At 37.1% G+C, this 20,282-nt stretch overlaps 1 protein-coding gene across 2 annotated transcripts in view; it reads left to right on the top strand.

Moving 5' to 3' along the window:
• Window positions 1-18,403, top strand: part of CYFIP1 (cytoplasmic FMR1 interacting protein 1) — a 91,456-nt gene extending 73,053 nt beyond the window's left edge. For both annotated transcript variants that reach the window (XM_063459300.1, XM_063459309.1), the window contains exons 24-31: window positions 6,722-6,865; window positions 8,730-8,820; window positions 11,988-12,118; window positions 13,143-13,215; window positions 14,250-14,344; window positions 15,265-15,503; window positions 15,831-15,978; window positions 17,663-18,403. In XM_063459300.1, the coding sequence (XP_063315370.1) occupies window positions 6,722-6,865; window positions 8,730-8,820; window positions 11,988-12,118; window positions 13,143-13,215; window positions 14,250-14,344; window positions 15,265-15,503; window positions 15,831-15,978; window positions 17,663-17,827 (1,086 nt within the window). In that variant the 3' untranslated portion in view covers window positions 17,828-18,403. The remainder of the gene's footprint in view (window positions 1-6,721; window positions 6,866-8,729; window positions 8,821-11,987; window positions 12,119-13,142; window positions 13,216-14,249; window positions 14,345-15,264; window positions 15,504-15,830; window positions 15,979-17,662) is intronic.
• The last annotated feature ends 1,879 nt before the right edge of the window (window positions 18,404-20,282 follow it).

Genomic DNA, 20,282 nt, shown 5'->3' with positions numbered 1-20,282 from the left:
ATTAATATAATTTATTTGGGATATAATTTTATTTAGAAATTTACCAGTAGCTGCTGCATTTCCCACCCTAGGCTTATACTCGAGTCAATACGTTTTCCCAGTTTTTGGGGGTAAAATTAGGGGTCTCGACTTATATTCGGGTCGACTTATACTCGAGTATATACGGTACTTTACCCACCATTGTGACATGTTAAAAGAGCTAAACTGGCTATCACTAGAATCCCAACGCACTCTTCATCTTTCCAGCCATGTGTATAAGAGCTTTTCTGGGAAGCTCACACCCTACCTGAGTAGAATGCTCTCGCCGGCTGTTCCGACCTCCTATAACCTCCAATCTAGTGCTAGCACGATATTTAGCATGCCGCAATATAAAAATAAAGTGGCTCAATCCTCATTTTCCTACAGAGCACCACAATTATGGAATAACCTCAGGGACACAGTCAAATCTTCATTCAATCTAAAATCTTTATGGCAGAGATTTATGACAAGATACCTCAGCGCAGAATGCACCTGTCATGGTTGAATATATTTATCACCTGTTATAGTTTACATTTATATATATATATATATATATATATATATATATATATATATATATATAGTTTGTATATTGTATTTTTTGTAATATTGTACTCTATTGTAACAATGCAATGTCTTGTGGACCCAGGACATACTTGAAAACGAGAGAAATCTCAATGTATCCATCCTGCTAAAATATTTTATAAATAAATGTGTTGTGTGTAATTCCAAATTGGAAGACATTTTGTGAAAAGTGGGAAGGCATAGTTTATGAATGTATTTATTATGCAGAAAGATGGATATAAGGTCCAAACCATCAAATTTAATTGTGCTGGTGCCCTGGGTGCCCCTTTAAAGTACATAATTTAATTATTATTGTTGCTGACAGAGGGGATCCCTATTTAAAGTGCTGAGTGCAGCTCTCACTTTGAGCATTGGAAGCAGCTCACCGGTTAGCGTGGGTCCACTAATTCTTGCCCCAGCTGACAGAGGGGGGGACCCAAGTATCTAGTTATCAAATTATATCATTCTATCATGGGCCCTTAATGGAAGGAATAATTCCGTCAAGTGCCATTAAGAACTATTAATCCGAAAAATATCATATATTTGAGTCTGTTTCTTTCACTGTGCTTAGTTCACTACGCAACATAATCACTAGAGTTCGTTGTAATGGTTATATTGCTTAGTGTTGCATATTATGTTGCTTAAAATTGCTTTGATTGTCTTTAACTGAAAAATTATTTCAGAAACTGCTAGATTACATCTTAAAAATCCTGTCGTTACTTTTTGGTCAATATATGCTGTTCTACGAAAACATACATATTGTCCAGAGAAAATTCTTCAAAGTCAAACATTGAACCGAATATTATCATTTACTGTCTTACATGGGATAACACAGCTGTTTAATCTCCTGTAAAGCCCTGCGTCTTCCCTCTTTCACTCTTATATGTGGATTATGTTGCTGAGAGTGTCAGGGACGTTGGCACATTCAATGAAGTCAGGGTTAGAAGAATTGGCATTGTTGATATGAAGTGCAAATTCTGTTTGACAACATTGACATTGATAATTGTTAATGCCATAAGATCAATGCAGCCAAATATGGGTGGGCACAAGGACGAACTCTAGTGCTTATGTTGTATGGAGCGTCCCTTTCAAGGGTCTTCATCTCCAGCACAATCCGTGAATTTAATTACGTATGTGCAAACCACAGACCACACAAATTCACACATTTACTAAAAAGAAAAGGTACATTGTCTATCATAAAGTGAGAAAGAGGGCACTCGTGGGGCTTTACAGAAGATTAAACAGCTGGCGTTAACCAATGTAAGACTGAATGACACAGTACTCGGGTTGACGTTTGCCTTCGAATAAATTTCTCTGAACAATATACTGTACATATATGTAATATATTGACATGAAAGGAATGATCAGTTTTATAAGATGTAATCTGAAATCATTGTGTCCTCTCTCCTGTTGGAAGTGGGACAGCTTTGATTTTTAGATGATCATTTTTCAATTAAATACAATCAAAGTACAATTTGCCAAAGCTCTTTTTCAGAACAGGGTCATGCTTAATCTGGCCAGCATCTGCTGTGTTAGGAGTTCATTAAAAGTAAAGAAAGCACAAGCACATGTAACTGCTCACCCTTTATGATGTTACTTTTATTGAAGCTGAGCCTTCTCTTCACCCGGTTTACTAAATGTCCATGATTCTAACTATAAGTTGCCATCTGGTGGCTTGGGCTATAGTTCTGTCCTGTGTTCCATCAGCCAGTGAATCATGGAAATGGGGATAAACAACGTGACACGTTAAGACTGTGCATTCCCGTTTATATTTCAGTTTCTCTCACTGACAATTTTTGTTTATTTTTTTCTTTAAAAGGAAAGATCTCTTGTATTTAATGTAAAGGACATTACTATAGTGTACCAGAATGAGTGTGATAATTCCCATGTGGGTCCTTAGTCCTGGGGAGGGGCTTGCTTCTGAGTACATCCGTGTGATGAAAAAATGAAGTGTGAATGATTGAGACATGCTTGTACTAAACTATTTTGGGCTTTTTGCACATGTACAGATCTGGTTGGTTGGCAGGGGTGGCATTTGCCCTTTTACGGCTATCCCCCATGTTTTAGCTCTGACTCATGCCTGCTGATGGCCCCTTTTGTACCTTCACCATCTTGTCCCACTTTCATGCCTTCTCATGGTAGAAGGGATTTTATCTTCAAGGACCACTATAGGCACCCAGACCACTTCAGCTTAATGAAGTGGTCTGGGTGCCAGGTCCAGCTAGGATTAACCCTTTTTTTCTATAAAAATAGCAGTTTCAGAGAAACTGCTATGTTTATAAATGGGTTAATCCAGCCTCTAGTGGCTGTCTCATTGACAGCCGGTAGAGGGCTTCCGCGCTTCTCACTGTGTAAATGATTTCCTATGAGACTGGCTGAATGCGCGCGTGGCTCTTGCCGCGCATGCACATTCAGCCTGAAGAGGAGGAGAGCTCCCTGCCCGGCGCTGGAATAAGAGGTAAGTTTAACCCCTTCCTCTCCATCCAGCCCGGCGGGAGGGGGACCCTGAGGGTGGGGGCACCCTCAGGGCACTATAGTGCCAGGAAAACAAGTGTTTCCTGGCACTATAGTGGTCCTTTAAAGCATTAATGTTCAATAAATTATGTCTCTCACGTAAACGTGGAATAGTGAACAGAATAAAAACCCACCGATCAAATATATTCCATTTCATAAATCAGGACGAAAAATTACTTGCCGCTACATGCCTAAACGGTCCATGGCTCACTCACCAGGGGTGAATTGGTATTTGCCAGGGCTTACTTTTTACCTGCCAGTAAATTTACACGTTAAAAATGTATGAATTCGTTTTTAAGCCTATTAGTCTTTAGTTCAATTACCTGTGCAGTGAGGTGCAAATCTGGCTTCTGTGGGCAACTGCTCATGGCCACCTGGAATTGTGATATTGTCCATTGGTTCTTTTGGAGACTGCATTCACATCTGTCCTATCCATCAAGATTAGAAGATATATGCCTTTGTCATATTAGTAATCTTTGAATTTGCTGGACATTTCGCTAAGCACAACTTGTAGTTTTTAAATGTCTGTCTCGCAGCTTGTAAGTGACCTTGGGGTTTATTCACTAAGTGAACTGTGCTGAAAATACAGATTATTTTCAGATACATAATTTCTATCTTGACTATTTTGGCCTAAATTATGCAATACATATTTAATTACGGTTTAGTAAATAACCCAATTAAATCCGGCTTGTTTTGTGAATGACTGACTGATTCACAGGAAAGTGCCACAAAATGTATTACCGTAAGCACTTTATCATTTAAGTTACACTACCAGTCACTGGCCCTAGATATCTCTCTCTCTCTCTCTCTCACTCTCTCATCAATGCTTTCCTGTGAGGGCTTCTGTGTCACATGATCAAATTTAATTCTGTCAATTAAGCGGAAACGGCTAATGGCTGTCGGTATCACAGCCATAGAGGTGGACTTAAACCTGCAATGTTTACATTGCAGTTTCTTTAAAAAATACTTCAGTTTTACATTGCAGGAGTAAAAGTACAGGGATACTGCACCCAGACCACTTCATTGAAATTAAGTGGTATGGGTGACTATAGTGTCCCTTTAATATGCTTAAAGGAACACTCTAACGATCAAGAGCAACTCCCTTATAATTTTTAACCAAAAATATACCTGATTTTGACTGCATATTGGTCCTCTCTTTCAATTAAACATATTGATAATCTTATTATTTTGTAAAAAAAAAATTACAAATTCATACCCTTTAACCAATTAAAAGAAAGTAATAATTTAGATAATGCAGATGCCCCAATTCACAAAAAAATTGATTGATTGGATTAGTTTAACATTTGATGTTTCCAACCTGGATCTGAATAAGACATCAATATTATTCTCACCTACAGAAAAATACAAAATTTCGGATCCAGGAAGGAAACATTCCATATCTATTTTATACTCGACTTTTGAAAACCACAACAATGTGAAATCAGACTTCTTGCTACATTGGGAGCAGGAGTTAGGCCTGGCCTTTGATCTGGATGATTGGAATGGTTTTATTTTATCATTGAAAAGTACTACACGCCTCTCATGAATCCCATTATAAATTATTCTTCAGATGGTACCTAACCCCCTCAAAATTACACAAATTCAAATGATTAAATAAAAAAAAATGTTGGAGGCATTGTGGACAAGAGGGGTTCTTGGGCCATATTTTTTGGACGTGCCCTTTAATAAAACAATATTGAAATTCGATTCATAAAATAATTAATACAATTACAGATTCAATTATAATCCTAACCCCTGATATTTGTTTATTTAAAAACCCTTCCTCCAAATTTACCCAAAACAAATCAATAATATTAAAACATGTATTAATTGCAGCCAACACTTTAATACTCAAATATTGGAAATCTACAAATATCCCATCCATTAAAGAAGTCTTACATTTGGTAATTGAAAGTAAAACATGTGAATTGTTTTTTAGACAAAAAAACTATATAAAATAAATATAATTTGCGTGAGTGGGCAATGTGGGAAGAGGACATAGTAAAGAAAAGTAAAGTAAGTAAAAGTAAACAGAAATAAAGAGATGCACTCCAAGGACTTGGTAGATGAAAAAAGGGGTAGTTTATTCCAATAGGTATAGCATTTAAAAAATAGCCGACGTTTCGACCCGTTCGGGTCTTTCTCAAGGTCCAAAGATGCTTGAACTCCTGGTAAAGATACTAATATTGCCCGGTGCTGATCCAGCACAATGATGTAGATATTCCAATAAATGGATAGCACTCCAGGGTCTTTCAGACGAAAATATATCATCCTGAAGAAGGCTCCAGAGGAGAGCCGAAACGTTGATGTATTTTTTTTATTTTTAACATGAATTAAAAGTTACATTTTATTTTCATCTGAAAGACCCTGGAGTGCTATCCATTTATTGGAATATATATATACACTTATATTTATTTTATTTATTATCTTTTCTTTTTAAGTATTATGGATGTAGATATTATTTCCCCCATATTGTAATTTATATTCAAAAACTTTTTTCATTATTTCTGTAACTTATGTCTTTTAAAACTCCATAAAAATAATTTGAAAGGAACACTTTAACGTAAAAAATTACATATGTTTTGTTTTAATGTGAACATTTTCCTTACTGTAGTTAAATTACTGGGATCCTTCCTTGTCATACAAATAAAAAAAAAAAGCTATAAAACATTCTGTATTAAATTGCTGGGATAGTCTTCTCTCGGTAGTTGTTACACCTCTGGTGAAGTTATCAGCTCTGACTTTTGCCCAATACCACTACTTCTCATAAAAAAGCAATGGGGATCAATGGTGCATATGCGTAATCATCACACTCCGCCAGTCCCATGTCATTGGGTCTCTTCAGTAGGGGAAGAGCCTCTAGTGGCTATTAGTCTCAGCCACTTGAGGTATAGTTTCTGAGAAACTGCAGTGTTTTACTTCAATTAAAAGGGATGATTTTTATGCATCAGAATAATAACGGTTTCTAATGGATCCCCCACCACCTTTGTTTCTCCTTTGAGTTTAGTCTTCAGAAAATGCATCTGCAACAGGATATGTATAATTTAATAATGCTAATCCCAGTGTGCCTTTTGTGTTTCACTTGTGACTCATTACATATGTTGGGATGTCTAAATTGATTTATGTGCCTATGTAAAATAATAATTTTCTTGATTCAGCCACAAAAGTAATGATTTATTTTTATACACGTATACACAATGGGTTAGTTGGGGAAAAAGGAAAATTGAAGATTTAAAAAAGGAAAATTTAAAGATTCCATATATCACTGACAACATTCTGATATACAACTCCGCCACCTTTAGTTCACATTTCTATTTTTATGATGCTTTACCTTCTTTTAGTCAAATGTGAATCATTTTGTAGAAACACACAACCATTGGGGGATTTTTCTACATACATCACTAACAAAAAATTGGTGCAAGTTTTAATAGTGGGGCAATAACTATGGTAACCAGTTGGAACAGTTCATTTGTTTCCATGGTAATTGCTTCAGTTTATTTAGAACATTCCACAACTTCCGTGTGAACAACTCTTTTATAAATGTTATGTCTTAATTTTGCTGATTTGGAGCGACGTTATACACATTCCCTTGAACTCACTAGACCTATTGTGTTTTTCTCTGCAGATCTTGAATCTGGCATACAACAGTATATATAGCTACTACAGGAACTTTGTGGGTCCTCCACACTTCAAAGTAATCTGCCGCCTTCTGGGGTACCAAGGCATTGCAGTAGTGATGGAAGAATTGCTGAAAGTTGTGAAGAGCCTGGTGAGTGGAATCTGTACATGATCTTGTATTGTGTCCTCTAAATAATAGTTTAGGTAGAAAGATAAATCTGTGGAATAGCATTTTTGTAAATTCTATAGGGGACCACCCATTCTACTTTGCATAGTTTACCATAAGTGGAATGTGCACAAGATAATGCTTTACTAAATGAACACTATAGTGCTGGATTGCAGCATTAGGTCCATGTTCCCCCTTTTTCTGGCCAATAAAGGCAATTTTACTCCCTTTTCTCCTACACCGCGTTAGTCTCACCTAGTAGACTCTGCCTCAGTGGCTGAGATCAGCAGTTTTGATTATCTCATCCAATCCATTGCTTTCGCTTAGGAAAGCATTGGGCGGCTATTGTGCATATGCAGCAATAGTCGGTATCTCCTCGTAGAGATATTTTGAATCAATGTATCTCTATGGGGAATATTGAGCGCCTCCATGCAGAGCACATTGTTTGGCACTGACACGAGAAGCACCTCTAATGGCTTTCTGAGTTACTGCCACTAGAGTAAACACTGCCTTTTTTCTACAGTGATAAGACTGCAGGACATGCTATAGACACCAAAACCTCTACATTAAGCTGTAGTGATTCTGATGATCCCTTTAAATAAGCCACAATCCTAAAAACTATTTTAATGGGGTGGAGGGAGGGGGGGGGGGGGGGGAGGAGGAGAAACACTTTAGTAAATGTTTATCTGTATAGAGGAAACTTACATTATGATCTATTTTAAATGTGAAGTTCTAAGAAGTTTATTCATGAAAGAGTAAGCTGTTGTAAAGTAAATAATTTAGAAATGTATATTCAGAGTCCATTTTCAATTCACTGTTTTGTGAGCACATACTTCTCTGTTTAACCCCTTAAGGACACATGACATGTGTGACATGTCATGATTCCCTTTTATTCCAGAAGTTTGGTCCTTAGGGGGTTAAAGAGACACTATAGGCACCAAATTAGCTTTTAGCATAATGCAGTGGGTTTGGTGTATAGATCATGTCTCTCCCTGCAGTTTCACATCTCCATTTTCTGCAATCTATGAGTTAAAATCACCTTTTATAAAGCCATAGTCACACCTCTCCGCATGTGACTCACACCGCCTTCCTAAACACGTCCTGTAAAGAGACATCTAATATTTAAACATATTTTATTGCACATTATAGTTGATTTAGAATTTCTTCTCTCTTGGTCTGTTAGTAACCTGCTTGGTCCTGCAGGAACCTCGTGTGTGATTAACCTCCTGTGTGTGATTACAGTTTAATTAACAGAGCAGGATATACCTTGTAAAGTAAATACTGTGCTGTCACATCTGCCAGAGAAGGAATGTCTAGGCTTAATTAAGAGAAACAAAAGTTATTCAACTCTTAAATGGCAGAGAACTGAGCAGTGAGACTGCAGGAACATGATCGATTCACTAAAACTGCTTTATTTAGCAAAAGCCGATTTGATGCTTGGTGTATCACTTTAAATGTGCTTCCATAAAAGCAATTGTTTATTTTCCCTTTCTTATTCTGCTGACCGTCACAGATAGGCACATGGTGTAATAGTAGCAAGCAGTTTTCTAGAAAAACCCTAGCTGTGTCCTTTCCTCATATTTTTGGCAAGCATGTGTTGGCTAGACTGATAGTAGGGAAATGGATTTGTATTGGATGTAGCAAAAATGTTTAACTTGATGGGAAGAAGAGTTTCTTCTATAGATAATTGTTTTTGTTTTTTTTGTTTTTTTTATTTTTTATTTGATTTAATTTTCTTTTTTTATGAAACCTGCCATCTGATTTGCTAACCAAAATAAAGTATGTATGTATGTATTTAAATGTATTTTCGTCTCTTTAATCATTGATTTGTTACCACTGGCCTCTCTAGCTTCAAGGCACAATACTTCAGTATGTGAAAACATTGATGGAAGTCATGCCTAAGATCTGCAGATTGCCCAGACATGAATATGGCTCCCCAGGTTTGTTCATTTTCTATAAATAAAGCTTTATTTAGAGCAAAGTCACAATCCACCCATTTTTATTGATAGTCAAGGGTGATTAATGAAAAGAACGCAAAGAACATTTTTTTTTTTTTTTTTAACCATTTAGAGAAATATTCACCTGCATTCAACTGTTTCCCTTACACCTAAAAAGGATTGTAAGTCCTGTTCTAGGTAAAATCTGAATGAATTCTTATCTTTTTTTTGTGCTGGGAAAGGGTTAAATAGATGAAAAATGAGCAAGCCTTAATATTGGACTTCCTGGGTGATCAGTCCGTAGTTTTTATTTTTATAGATGGGTTAAAAAAAATACATTTACAAAGATTACTTTACTTTCATAAGCTGTATTTTTTTTTTTTTTTCTTCTCCCCTCGCTGTACCATTAACACAATTACCAAAGGTCTAGGGATCTTTTTCTTTGTGCTTTGATGACATCATGACAAAGAGCTCCAGTGTTAAAAACGGGTATTGTCAGTCAGGATAGCTGAAAGGAGAGCCATCTTTGGCAAATTCAGAATAATCCGTATGCCAGTTAATTCCTTCGCTTGCAGGGTCTGCTCGACCTCACAGAATGCAGTTTCATTTTCAAATCGAAGACGTCTTTAGACTGTAGTTTTATGTTTGAGTACTCTATCCCCAGTACTTATCACTCCTTGTACAAAGAGAGGGGAGTACATGTCAAATGAATAATCATGTTCAGCTCAACATCAGCTCAAGAAGTGATTGTTATATTCGGATGATCCCCCATGTCCCCCTCCAATGAGCAGCCTGTCAGTTTATCGAGTTTCTGAAAATAGCACCGTATTAACCTTCATATCTGGGTGATTTTCAGCATTGCATTGAACTGAACAAAATGTCAATGACATAGCTTACTGAGAAGAAGAGTGGGCGATAATGTGTGCACCTTCTTTTAGAATATGAAATGTGTATTTAACTGTAAATGCATGAGTTAGGGTTCCAGGAGCTAATAATGTAGCTGAAGTTTATTGTGGAGTTTGGCTGCATAGAGATTGTTAGGCTTGGTGTTGGACTGGTACTGCCAAATTACTTCTAAGGGCAATACAATAATCTTCTCTCCTTCTCTCATACTCCTCTATGACAAGGTTTAATTCAGATCACATTAAATCATGACCGTTTTTTGCATTTTCTCTATTGAAAAAAGATATTCAGTACTGAGTCAAATTTAGTTTAACAAAATCCATATAAAATAAAAATGAAATTTCAGACTGGATGCATATTCCAGTCTGTGTTGGTTAAACTAGATTAACCGTTAAGTGCTTGGAACACAGCTAATATGCGATCAGTATTGATATGCAAAAATAAATAGAGTTTTAGTATAACTCTGTTAAAGATGTATCCATTTCCACTTCTCTCATCAAACAGGCAGTTAGGACCAATTTCTGCTGGTTCTATTCTTTTAAGCATTCTGCCATCACAATTACAAAGGGGGAAAGACTGCGGTGCAGACACAAGACCTACCTAACTGACATACATGTTTAGCTTTCCTAATGTGAGTGCCTAGGAGCAATCGTGTACTCCATAAATGATGTCACGTGCTTCTGTGTGATATTCATATTGGTATTGCGAAAGTGAAATTCTGCGTGAACAATCTTGTGAGGTGGGGACTGCTGTTTTAGTTAATCGTTCAAAAATGGTTTGATCCAGAAACTGCAGTGAGCAGTACCTTAAAAATCACTGCAGCATGTAGTAAGTATGATGTTTTTACTGACCCTTTAATTGTCTTGATTAGGGAATCAATACATTATTACAGGATCACTTTGGACACCAATACAACTTTAATGAATTAAATTTTTGGTTCTAGGCAGTATACTAAGGCCATCTAGACTGAAACATTTCATATTTTTCTGTATCCTGTGCGTACCAATAAACTTTACTATAGTGCAGCCCATTGATTTTACAGTGATAAAATATGGATCTCTTTTCATGGTGCTGTAACCTGGGTGGTGGTGTTCTTGAACCAACCTACCACATCTACTTGGCTAGCGAGGCAGGTTTATGATGCAGCATTATGCAAAAAAAAATAAAATATTTTTTTATTTTTTTGGTGCAAAAACTATAAAGATTTGGGCATGAAAGAAATTACAGCAAATTAATGAAAATAAAACCAAAATCAAATGCATTAAAGTTTTATTGGTTTTAAGCCAGGTAGGGGTTAGATTTGTTTTTAATTTTTAATTTAACTTGCGATCAATGAAGGCAGCACTACAATAAAAAAGTTCATTATATCTGTTGCCAGCATGCTGTGTGCTGATGACAGATCTAACTTTTGCACAGAATTTACTTTAAGCAGCTCAAAAACGTTTTGAGCTGCCTAAATCACGTGTGCCAGGTGTGTAACTAGCCCACGGCACAAAAGTGCTAATTATTCTGTTTGTGCAGCTCCACATACAGACACTGACCACTTCTAACAGCAGAAGTGGTTATGGTGGCTTGAATAACTAATTCACTTACTGGTGTGTATATGTATGTGTGTGTGACTATATATATATATATATATATATATAATATATCTTTAAAAAATACGGCATCATTATTTTCCATTTTGGCATTCTTTTTTTTGCAATTCCAGAGCAGCAATACACCACTAAAATGTGTCATCTGCCATGTGAGCTCTTCAGAGAGGATTTGTGAGGAGATGGGGCTAAGGTCCTAATCCTTTCTACTAATCCTGTAAATGTTACTGTATATGTTTTGTATACGAGAGAATTGAATGCGGACTGTTAGACAGACTTCGGCAGCTCTCGTGTTCTGTAATTCTTCAGTAGGTGTACGTTTTCTGCGGCTGTTTGCAAGCTACAAGGATTCATGGGAGTTGTCCTCCAGCACTGCTAATTGATCAGTTACATTCAAATAATCTTAAATTTAAGGTTGCCCCTCACTCTATTGTCTAGAACACCAACAGCAGCAGAAATGTATATAGCACAGCACTTTTTATGGGTAGAGTACACCTATACTTCTGAGTCAGAATTGTCAATGCATATCAGCTTATTAGATTTCCTTGCTAAAGGAGGTTAGAAATGAGTGTTCTTAAAAAGATCCACAGTGTTGCAAACTGTCAGAAATGACTCAATGTCATATGTATCCGTGTTCTTCCAATGACCTGCTTTATTTTATTTGAACACTAGGTATATTGGAATTCTTCCACCACCAGCTCAAGGATATTGTGGAGTATGCCGAGTTGAAGACTGTGTGTTTTCAGAATCTTAGAGAAGTAGGAAATGCTCTCCTCTTCTGTCTCCTTATCGAACAGAGCCTGGTAGGTACAAGCCACATGTTTGCATTACTGTTTGCCATTCCAGCAAAGGGGCAGGAATGATATAGTGCCCAGGATGGCCCGATATGTAAATTGACTACAACAATACTGAGCATTCAAACCATATTTGCTCAACTACTCTGGACTTAAAGCAGGATACTCAGAGCACCAATACTGCTAAAAATAAATAAATAATAAAAAAAAAGGGACACTAGAGTCCCCAAAAGAACTTTAGCTTCATGAAGCAGTTTTGGTGTATAGATCATGCCTTGGAAGTTTCACTGCTTAGTGCTGAAGGACCTATGCAAAACACATTTGTGAGACTAAGCATATTCTCTAATTAGCTGTTGTTCTTTTGAGACTTTAAACCTTCTAATTTGTAGCTCACTAGAGCAATTAACAAAGCAACTCCCAATATATTTCCATAGAGACACCTGTAGGCAAGTGATTGGGCAAATAAAATAATGGAAACAATACTATTTAAGTGTCTTAAGGGGCACAACATAGATGTGCTGTTGGACCATATGGGTGTAGTCCTGTAATGTGATTGGAAGTGTCCTTCCATTGCTTTGCTGTCCACTGTATTCAGCTCTCACTGAGTCACAAGCATCTAAGAGCAGTCATGCTGTGGGAACTACAAAAGAAGTCATTTATGATTCACTGACTGAGGGTCCAGCAAAATGAATAGCTAATCATGGGCTTTTCAAATCCCAGAGTAACATAGCAACAGAATTAGCCAAGTAATTGGAGGGCTGCATGTTCAATTCATTTAGCTAAGCTATTAGCCCACTAATTGCTTGAAATGGTTATTTCAGGTCTATCTCAAGCTGCTGTGTGCAGTGCAGCATAAAATCAAAGCCGAGCTTTCATATAGAAGTCTATGAATCTGGGCCTTTGTGTAACAAGGTATAATATGTGTGAAAAACAATTGCAGATTTTTACAGCAGTACATACTCCCCTTTTATATAGTTTTAAGTTGGAAAGCTGATCATTTTTGTATTCTTTTTTTTTTTTTTTCTTCTTTTAGTCATTAGAAGAGGTCTGTGATTTGCTCCATGCGGCTCCATTCCAGAATATTCTACCAAGGGTACACATTAAGGGTAACTACACATGTGTAATACATTTCCAGTGTTAGATAAAGGAAACCATCATTCACCATTTCCCAATATTTTTATTATTTTTACATAGCCCTTATATTTAGCAAACGTGATTTTGAGGACAGAAAAATAACATTTAAATGTAGAAATCCACAGAACTGTATTTTTCTATAGCCTGGAACTGGGTGTCTCCATCTTGGCTATTCCTGATCATACTTGCTATAAGCTCCGCCGTTTTCTGTGTTTCAACATGGTTACTGGAGGAGGAGAATTGGAAACAATCAGTGAGACTTCTTGGTGATGTTTTATTTATTTTCAGAGAAGTAAAAATCCCCTTTTTGTGGCCATTTTAAATTAAAAGCACACATTAAACTTGTCAATTAGCGCTGTTTTTTTCAGTTCTCATTTTCAAAAGAAAAATAGTATTCTTCATTTTCTTTCACTAAAAGCTGCATTGTAATATTGACTGTAATTTACAATGTTATTTCTCTAACATGTTCCCGATGCTCTTGGTGCATACTGACTACCTACTCTTCTGTTATTTGTGTTGTTTCTACATTTTCAGTTTTGGCTATATGTTTGCCAACTGCAATATTTGTTAAATTGCATCTATTAATGCAATGAATCTATTAATTAAACTGTTATCAGATTTGCTGAGTAAAATGCTACATTGTGTAATAGGTTTAAAGGAAGGAAAGGATTAAGGTTCCAGAAGACCAGATATGTACAATTCAATCCTGCAGGTCCATTCTGATTTCCGCACTGGATCATGCTATCTCTATATATTAGAGCAGGGATAGGCAACCTTTGACACTCCAGATGTTGTGGACTACCTCTCCCATAATGCTCTTACAGACGTAATGCTGGCAAAGAATCAAAGAAGATGTTGTTCATGGGATCTAGAGTGCTGAAGTATGCCTACCCCTGAGCGTGACACCGTTTATATTTATGGATTTAGTCCTATTTTTGGAATATTCCACTTTTAATACTTATTGCCATAAATGTCACACATTGCATATTTTTTTGTAAACTTTCAGAAGGTGAACGTCTTGATGCGAAGATGAAGAGACTGGAATCCAAATATGCTCCCCTTCACTTGGTTCCTCTGATAGAGAGACTGGGAACACCCCAGGTATGAACGCACATTGCCGGTGTGTGTTTGTAGGACAGTAACAGTTGGCCAGGAGTATAGTGCTTTAATTGTTTTATTGTGCTCTGTAGCAGGTATTTGTGCACAATTTACACATAGATGACCTAGAGTAAGGGTAAAATTCCTGACCCTATTGTGTTCCTTTAAGTAAAGATAAAGGAAGAAAAATCCCAGTTTTTGTTTTGGTTTTATCCAACCATTAGCAATATTCAATAATAGATAACATGAAGTTCATTAGTTTAAAGGGATACTATAGTCACCAGAACAACTATAGCTTGTTGAATTTGTTCTGGTGAGTAGAATCATTACCTTCAGGCTTTTTTCTATAAACACTGTCTTTTCAGAGAAAATGCAGTGTTTACATTACCGCCTAGTGATAACTTCACTGGCCACTCCTCAGATGACTGTTAGAGATCCTTCCTGGGTCATGGCTGCCTAAAATGCATCCAAACATTCAGTGTCTCCTCCCTCTGCATGCAGACACTGAACTTTCCTCATAGAGATTCATTGATTCAATTCATCTCTATGAGGAGATGCTGATTGGCCAGTGCTGTGTTTGAATCATGCTGGCTCTGCCCCTGATCTGCCTCTTTGTCAGTCTCAGCCAATCCTATGGGGAAGCATTGTGATTGGATCAGGACACCAGTTCTGATGATGTCAGCAGGCAGTTGGCAGGTCAAAAGGAAACCGGGACAAAGTAAGCAGTTTTAGACTTGAATACAAGTAACATTTTACGATATTTAGGGAGGACCAGGGTGGCTAGATGGTGGTTTCAACCCTATAGGGTTTAGAAATACATGTTTGTGTTCCTGACCCTATAGTGCTCCTTTAAATTCAAATAAACCTTATGGAAATGTAATATTATGGAATGACTTTTTTCTTTTTTTTCTTCTTACTCTTAGCAAATTGCTATTGCACGGGAAGGGGATCTACTGACCAAGGAGCGTCTTTGTTGTGGCCTATCAATGTTTGAAGTCATTCTGACTCGGGTTCGGAGCTTTTTGGATGATCCTATCTGGCGTGGGCCTCTTCCTAGTAATGGTGTGATGCACGTGGATGAATGTGTGGAGTTTCATCGACTCTGGAGCGCTATGCAATTTGTCTACTGCATCCCTGTGGGGACCCACGAGTTCACAGTGGAGTAAGTATGGTAACCTAGGCACTTGTGGCATTCTGTGTAAGTGCACATGACTGAGCTTTGTTTAATGACAGTCTTTGTACTGGCAAAATAAGGAATGACTTTTAATGACTGTCATTGTGCCAAAACAATAAAGCATTTCAGTTGTAGTTCAAGTACTAGCACAAAAGGCATTCTTTGTAATGGCGATCCTTTTAGTAATAATACATTGATACCAGATGGGACTATGGATAAAGCATCTGGAATATTGACATTTTCAATCCAAATGAAGCTTGGTTGTGGACAACTGTTTGCTGGGTTCTAATGCCCTTTTTAATTCTGTTCCTATAGGCAGTGTTTTGGAGATGGTCTGCACTGGGCAGGTTGCATGATTATTGTGCTTTTGGGTCAACACCGACGGTTTGATGTGTTGGATTTTTGCTACCATCTCTTGAAAGTGCAAAAACATGACGGCAAGGATGAAGTCATCAAGAATGTGGTATGTACACCACCATAACTGTGCCATTGAGACAATAGAGAACAGGGCTTGATTGCTGTCAGTGCATTGTACGCTCAATTATTATACATGCATAGTCACAATACTTTTAATCTAATATCTGCAACATACTATTTACCTGCAAATTAGTTTGTGCCTGTAAACTATTATCAGGACTTGATATTTCTACACTCCTAGCCAGGCCTTAACAGTAACTCACTTACCACTGCAAGCTTGATGGGTCTATGTCACTATCACACTCGCAAGTGTTACATTTTCACTTGCCAGTGGCCATTGGAAATGTGCCCTGCTATTATTAGTTATGTATATGCTTCTTTCATAATAGATGAATAAAAAATCTAATAGAACTATTTGGAATGAGCAATCATTCCAGTACAATTTGTTCTCAGCAAGAGGACTTTATTGGTATCACATCATACAAACTAAAATAGCATTTTGGTAAACAAACCTTCTTCAGATTTAACGGTTACTATGCTATGCTTTCCTTTTGGATTTATCCATAAAAGTGTCGTATTTATTTAGGATTTATATAAAAAAGTGGTGGACTGATTTTATCCATTTTTTGTCAGTTCCGACGCCTTTAAATTGATTTGACTTAATGCCTACATCAGGGCTCAAAATGTCCGATTGTTAGTGAAAATGTAGCCTTTGAGTGTAGAAATTGACCCCCGGTGAATGTACCACCAACCCTCTAGGCTTGCAGAATATCGGAATATTTTATAAGGCCTGGTATTGATGTAGGACTTTAAATGATAAGTACACATTGGGGTGTAGACATAGCTGTCAAACCTGAAAATGGACTCCTCCCTTCTTTGTGATTTTTTTCCCACCCACAACTTATGTCAAACCATTTGTGACTGATTTTATAGAGCACTCCAAGTAACAATTAGGGTGGCCATCTTGTTGGTGCAGAGAAAATGTCCTTTTAAAAAAAAAAAAAAAAATTAAACCACTCGCAAAGGGATTGAGACAAACTGTGGGGATGGGACCCACATACTCTTTGCACCATAACATTGCAATGAGCAGTAATGGCTATGACACCACTTTAACATCATTTTTTTTTTTTAACATATATAATTGAACTTTATTTATTTATTTTTTGTACATATAGAAATATGTTCGTTTTAGATTTATGGGACATAGGTTTGTCGGTTTGTTGTTTTTTAAGAAAATTCTTTATTTTTCGTGCAGTGAATTACAAACTGGTCTGTGATGCCATGACAGCAAAACAAGTATCCAATGGCATACAATAGAAATGCACATTTTTTTTTTAATATAGTAGTCATGCTTCTACTGTAGATTTATATAGGAGCCCTGAACACTTAGTGATTACAAATTATAACAAGAAAAACTTTATGCAAGAAATGTGTGGTCGGGCTAGCGGTAAGGTATTAGGAGATTGAAAATGGTTCATATTTGACTAGTCTGTGTTGTCAGGGTTAGTGAGATATGCGTACAGTGTGCTAGTGGTGAGATGGGTTCGTTACATTTTTAGTGAAGTAGCTAGGACACAGGTTATTCATGCATGTCTGATGGATATTGTAATACAAATTATGCGGTCTATGTGAGTTGCTCAGACATGTGTGGTTTTAACATCAGTTTTAACACATCCCTGGTATATAATTTTAATGTTTTGGTGTCAATATTCTTTTTGTTACCCCTGTAGCCCTTGAAGAAAATGGGAGAACGCATCCGAAAATTCCAAATCCTAAATGATGAAATATTTGGAATCTTGGACAAGTACTTGAAATCTGGAGACGGAGAGAGTACTCCTGTAGAGCATGTAAGATGCTTTCAGCCTCCCATCCACCAGTCACTGGCTAGCAGCTAGAATGCCTTTACCTACTGTATAGCGTGCCCATTGTAATGCCTCTGTACATGGACTGTATTCTAGATACTGCAAAATGTGCTGCGTTCTATTAACTTTTAACAACTGGGTGATGTGTTGTGTTTTTTTACTATCATAATATACCATTGTACATGTGCTACCTATTTTTCTATCTTACATTTTTTTATCTATCTTTCGGGCCTTTTGGGAAGAGCTATTAACCTGACAGACAAATATATTTTATGACCTTATAATAAACTTTAGTCAAACCAGCAATTTGTGTTTGGACTTGGTGACAAAGAAAAAGCTAAGTTATATTAATTGAATTAGATTTAATGCATCAGAACACTACCAGCCATAGAACATGCCTTTCTTTTTCTTGCAAATCATTCCCATACTTGTGCATCAGGATGGAATTTGTTAGCATTGTATCCCTGTTTTCTTTTCTATGAACAATCATATTTTAGCTTTGTAAAAAAAATAAAAATAGAGAGAGAGAGAATAACATGTCATTTGCAATAACCAAGGGTTGTCTTATTTTCTGTAATAAGTTTGCAATAAAACTTTATATTAACATGACTTTTATTGTAATGTGTGCCTGAACCGAAACCGAGCCATGAGGAGTGAACAAAGAACTAGTTATGTCAAGATTTTCTCTCTGATTCCCTGTATTTGGACCAAAGAAATGATTCTTAGTACACTTTTTGTTCCAACACCTTATAAATATCACATCTTGTTACTATTTCACCTGAGCTATGCATACGTCTGCTTGATTCGACTTGCTAGTTGTAATTGTTTGCAAGATAGGAATCCCAGTTTGATTGCATATTAAAATATTACCTGTGGTATGCCTGGTGCCACTCGGTACCTCCTTTCAGATACCAGAGTTGAGCCAGTGTGCAGAGCCAGCTTCCTGGCTGAGAACATGAACTCAATGAGAATGAGCTAAGCCCTTCACCGTGGATCCCAGGTGGGAATTCAAACGGTATTAAAATAGTGTGGTGGTTATAGTGCTTACAGTGTTTCCTTGTGGATGTAATTTCTTTTATTTCCTTTTTGGATTTTTTTTTTTCTTCATTGATACCTTAAACAGAAAGGAAAAACACGAGAGCTGCTTACCTATCTCCGAACTCCTGGTAACATGTTCCCTAAAGAAACTGCATACTTTTGCACCTCTTTTTACACAGTGAAAGTGAGAAATTTAGAGAAGAAAAAAAGTAACAGGAAAATAAAAAATACGGGAAATGTTAGCCCCTTCATCCAATACGGAAAGGGAAGGGGCTATGAGTAACAGCTGCAACCATACACACCCCTGACTACCAGCGTTCTGATTGGCTGCCGAAGGCGCATGGCGACCAGTCAGATAAGAAATACAGCTATATGAATACAGACTTAACAGGAAACAGACATTCCGATTGATAGATCCGACTGGCAAAACGCGTCCGGAGAGAGAGAAGAGGGTCCACTCCACATCAGATATTTGGGACTGGTATTACTTATATAAGTTTTTATTTCTATTTGTGTGTTGTTAATAAAGTGTTATTTTATGTGATTACCAGTCCAGTGGACCTTTACTGTTTCCTGCTGCTGTATACAAGAAGGGTAGTGCCTCCCTTAAAGACACACACGCTCTGACACTAAGAGCCTAGTTTAATTGCCTCTACTAAAGGTGAGCAGTTTTTTTCACTGACACTTTGGATATATTTTTACCTCAACAATTTTGCACTAGGGCATTTAGTCTCCATATCTGAGAACCACTGGGTCAAGAATTCAGAGAGGGTTTGGTATGACCTAATATACCCCTGCTTCTGAGACCTTAGCCTATTCTTATAGGGCTCTATACCATGTGAATTATGGTCAATATTTCCTGAACGTCATGTTTTGGTCGCATTGATATACTACACTATTTTGTGTTCATTTTTTCTGTTTTAGAGAATACTGTTATCATATATCCCCTCAAGTAGGAGAACATTTGTCATTTTAGACCCCCTCAGTATATAGTGTGGTTAAGTGTGTTTTATATACTAGCGCTCCACTGAGTGAGTCTTTTTGTTAGTTTGTTCCACCGGGTTCACTTTTCTTGGCATGTTTATTTGTGTAAATTTGGGGTATTTACACGTGTGTTGAGCTGCTTTATACCTATATGTGATGTGTATTTACCATTAAGCTCCTTATATATTGCACAGAGCACCTTTTCTTCTTTTACTCACTGACAGACACACATTCACAGATATGCAAACAAAAACAACAATATATGTGAACACAACCCAGTGAAGAAAATTTATAGTTCAAAGCAAACCAGGACTTCCCTTAGTATTCTAGGTGAAGCTTCCCGGTAAATCCCCGAAGACTTCCTCCTGTCTTCAATAGATATATGCACATAGGATAGGGGAAAATCTGCTAAATACAGACATAATAAAGAAACATAGCGTTTAACTGTGTGGGGACTAACACTGGT

This window comes from Pelobates fuscus, chromosome 1 (assembly GCF_036172605.1).
Source record: "Pelobates fuscus isolate aPelFus1 chromosome 1, aPelFus1.pri, whole genome shotgun sequence".
NCBI lineage: Eukaryota > Metazoa > Chordata > Amphibia > Anura > Pelobatidae > Pelobates > Pelobates fuscus.
Note: the sequence above shows the minus strand (reverse complement) of the source record. Positions and strands in the feature narration are given on the sequence as shown.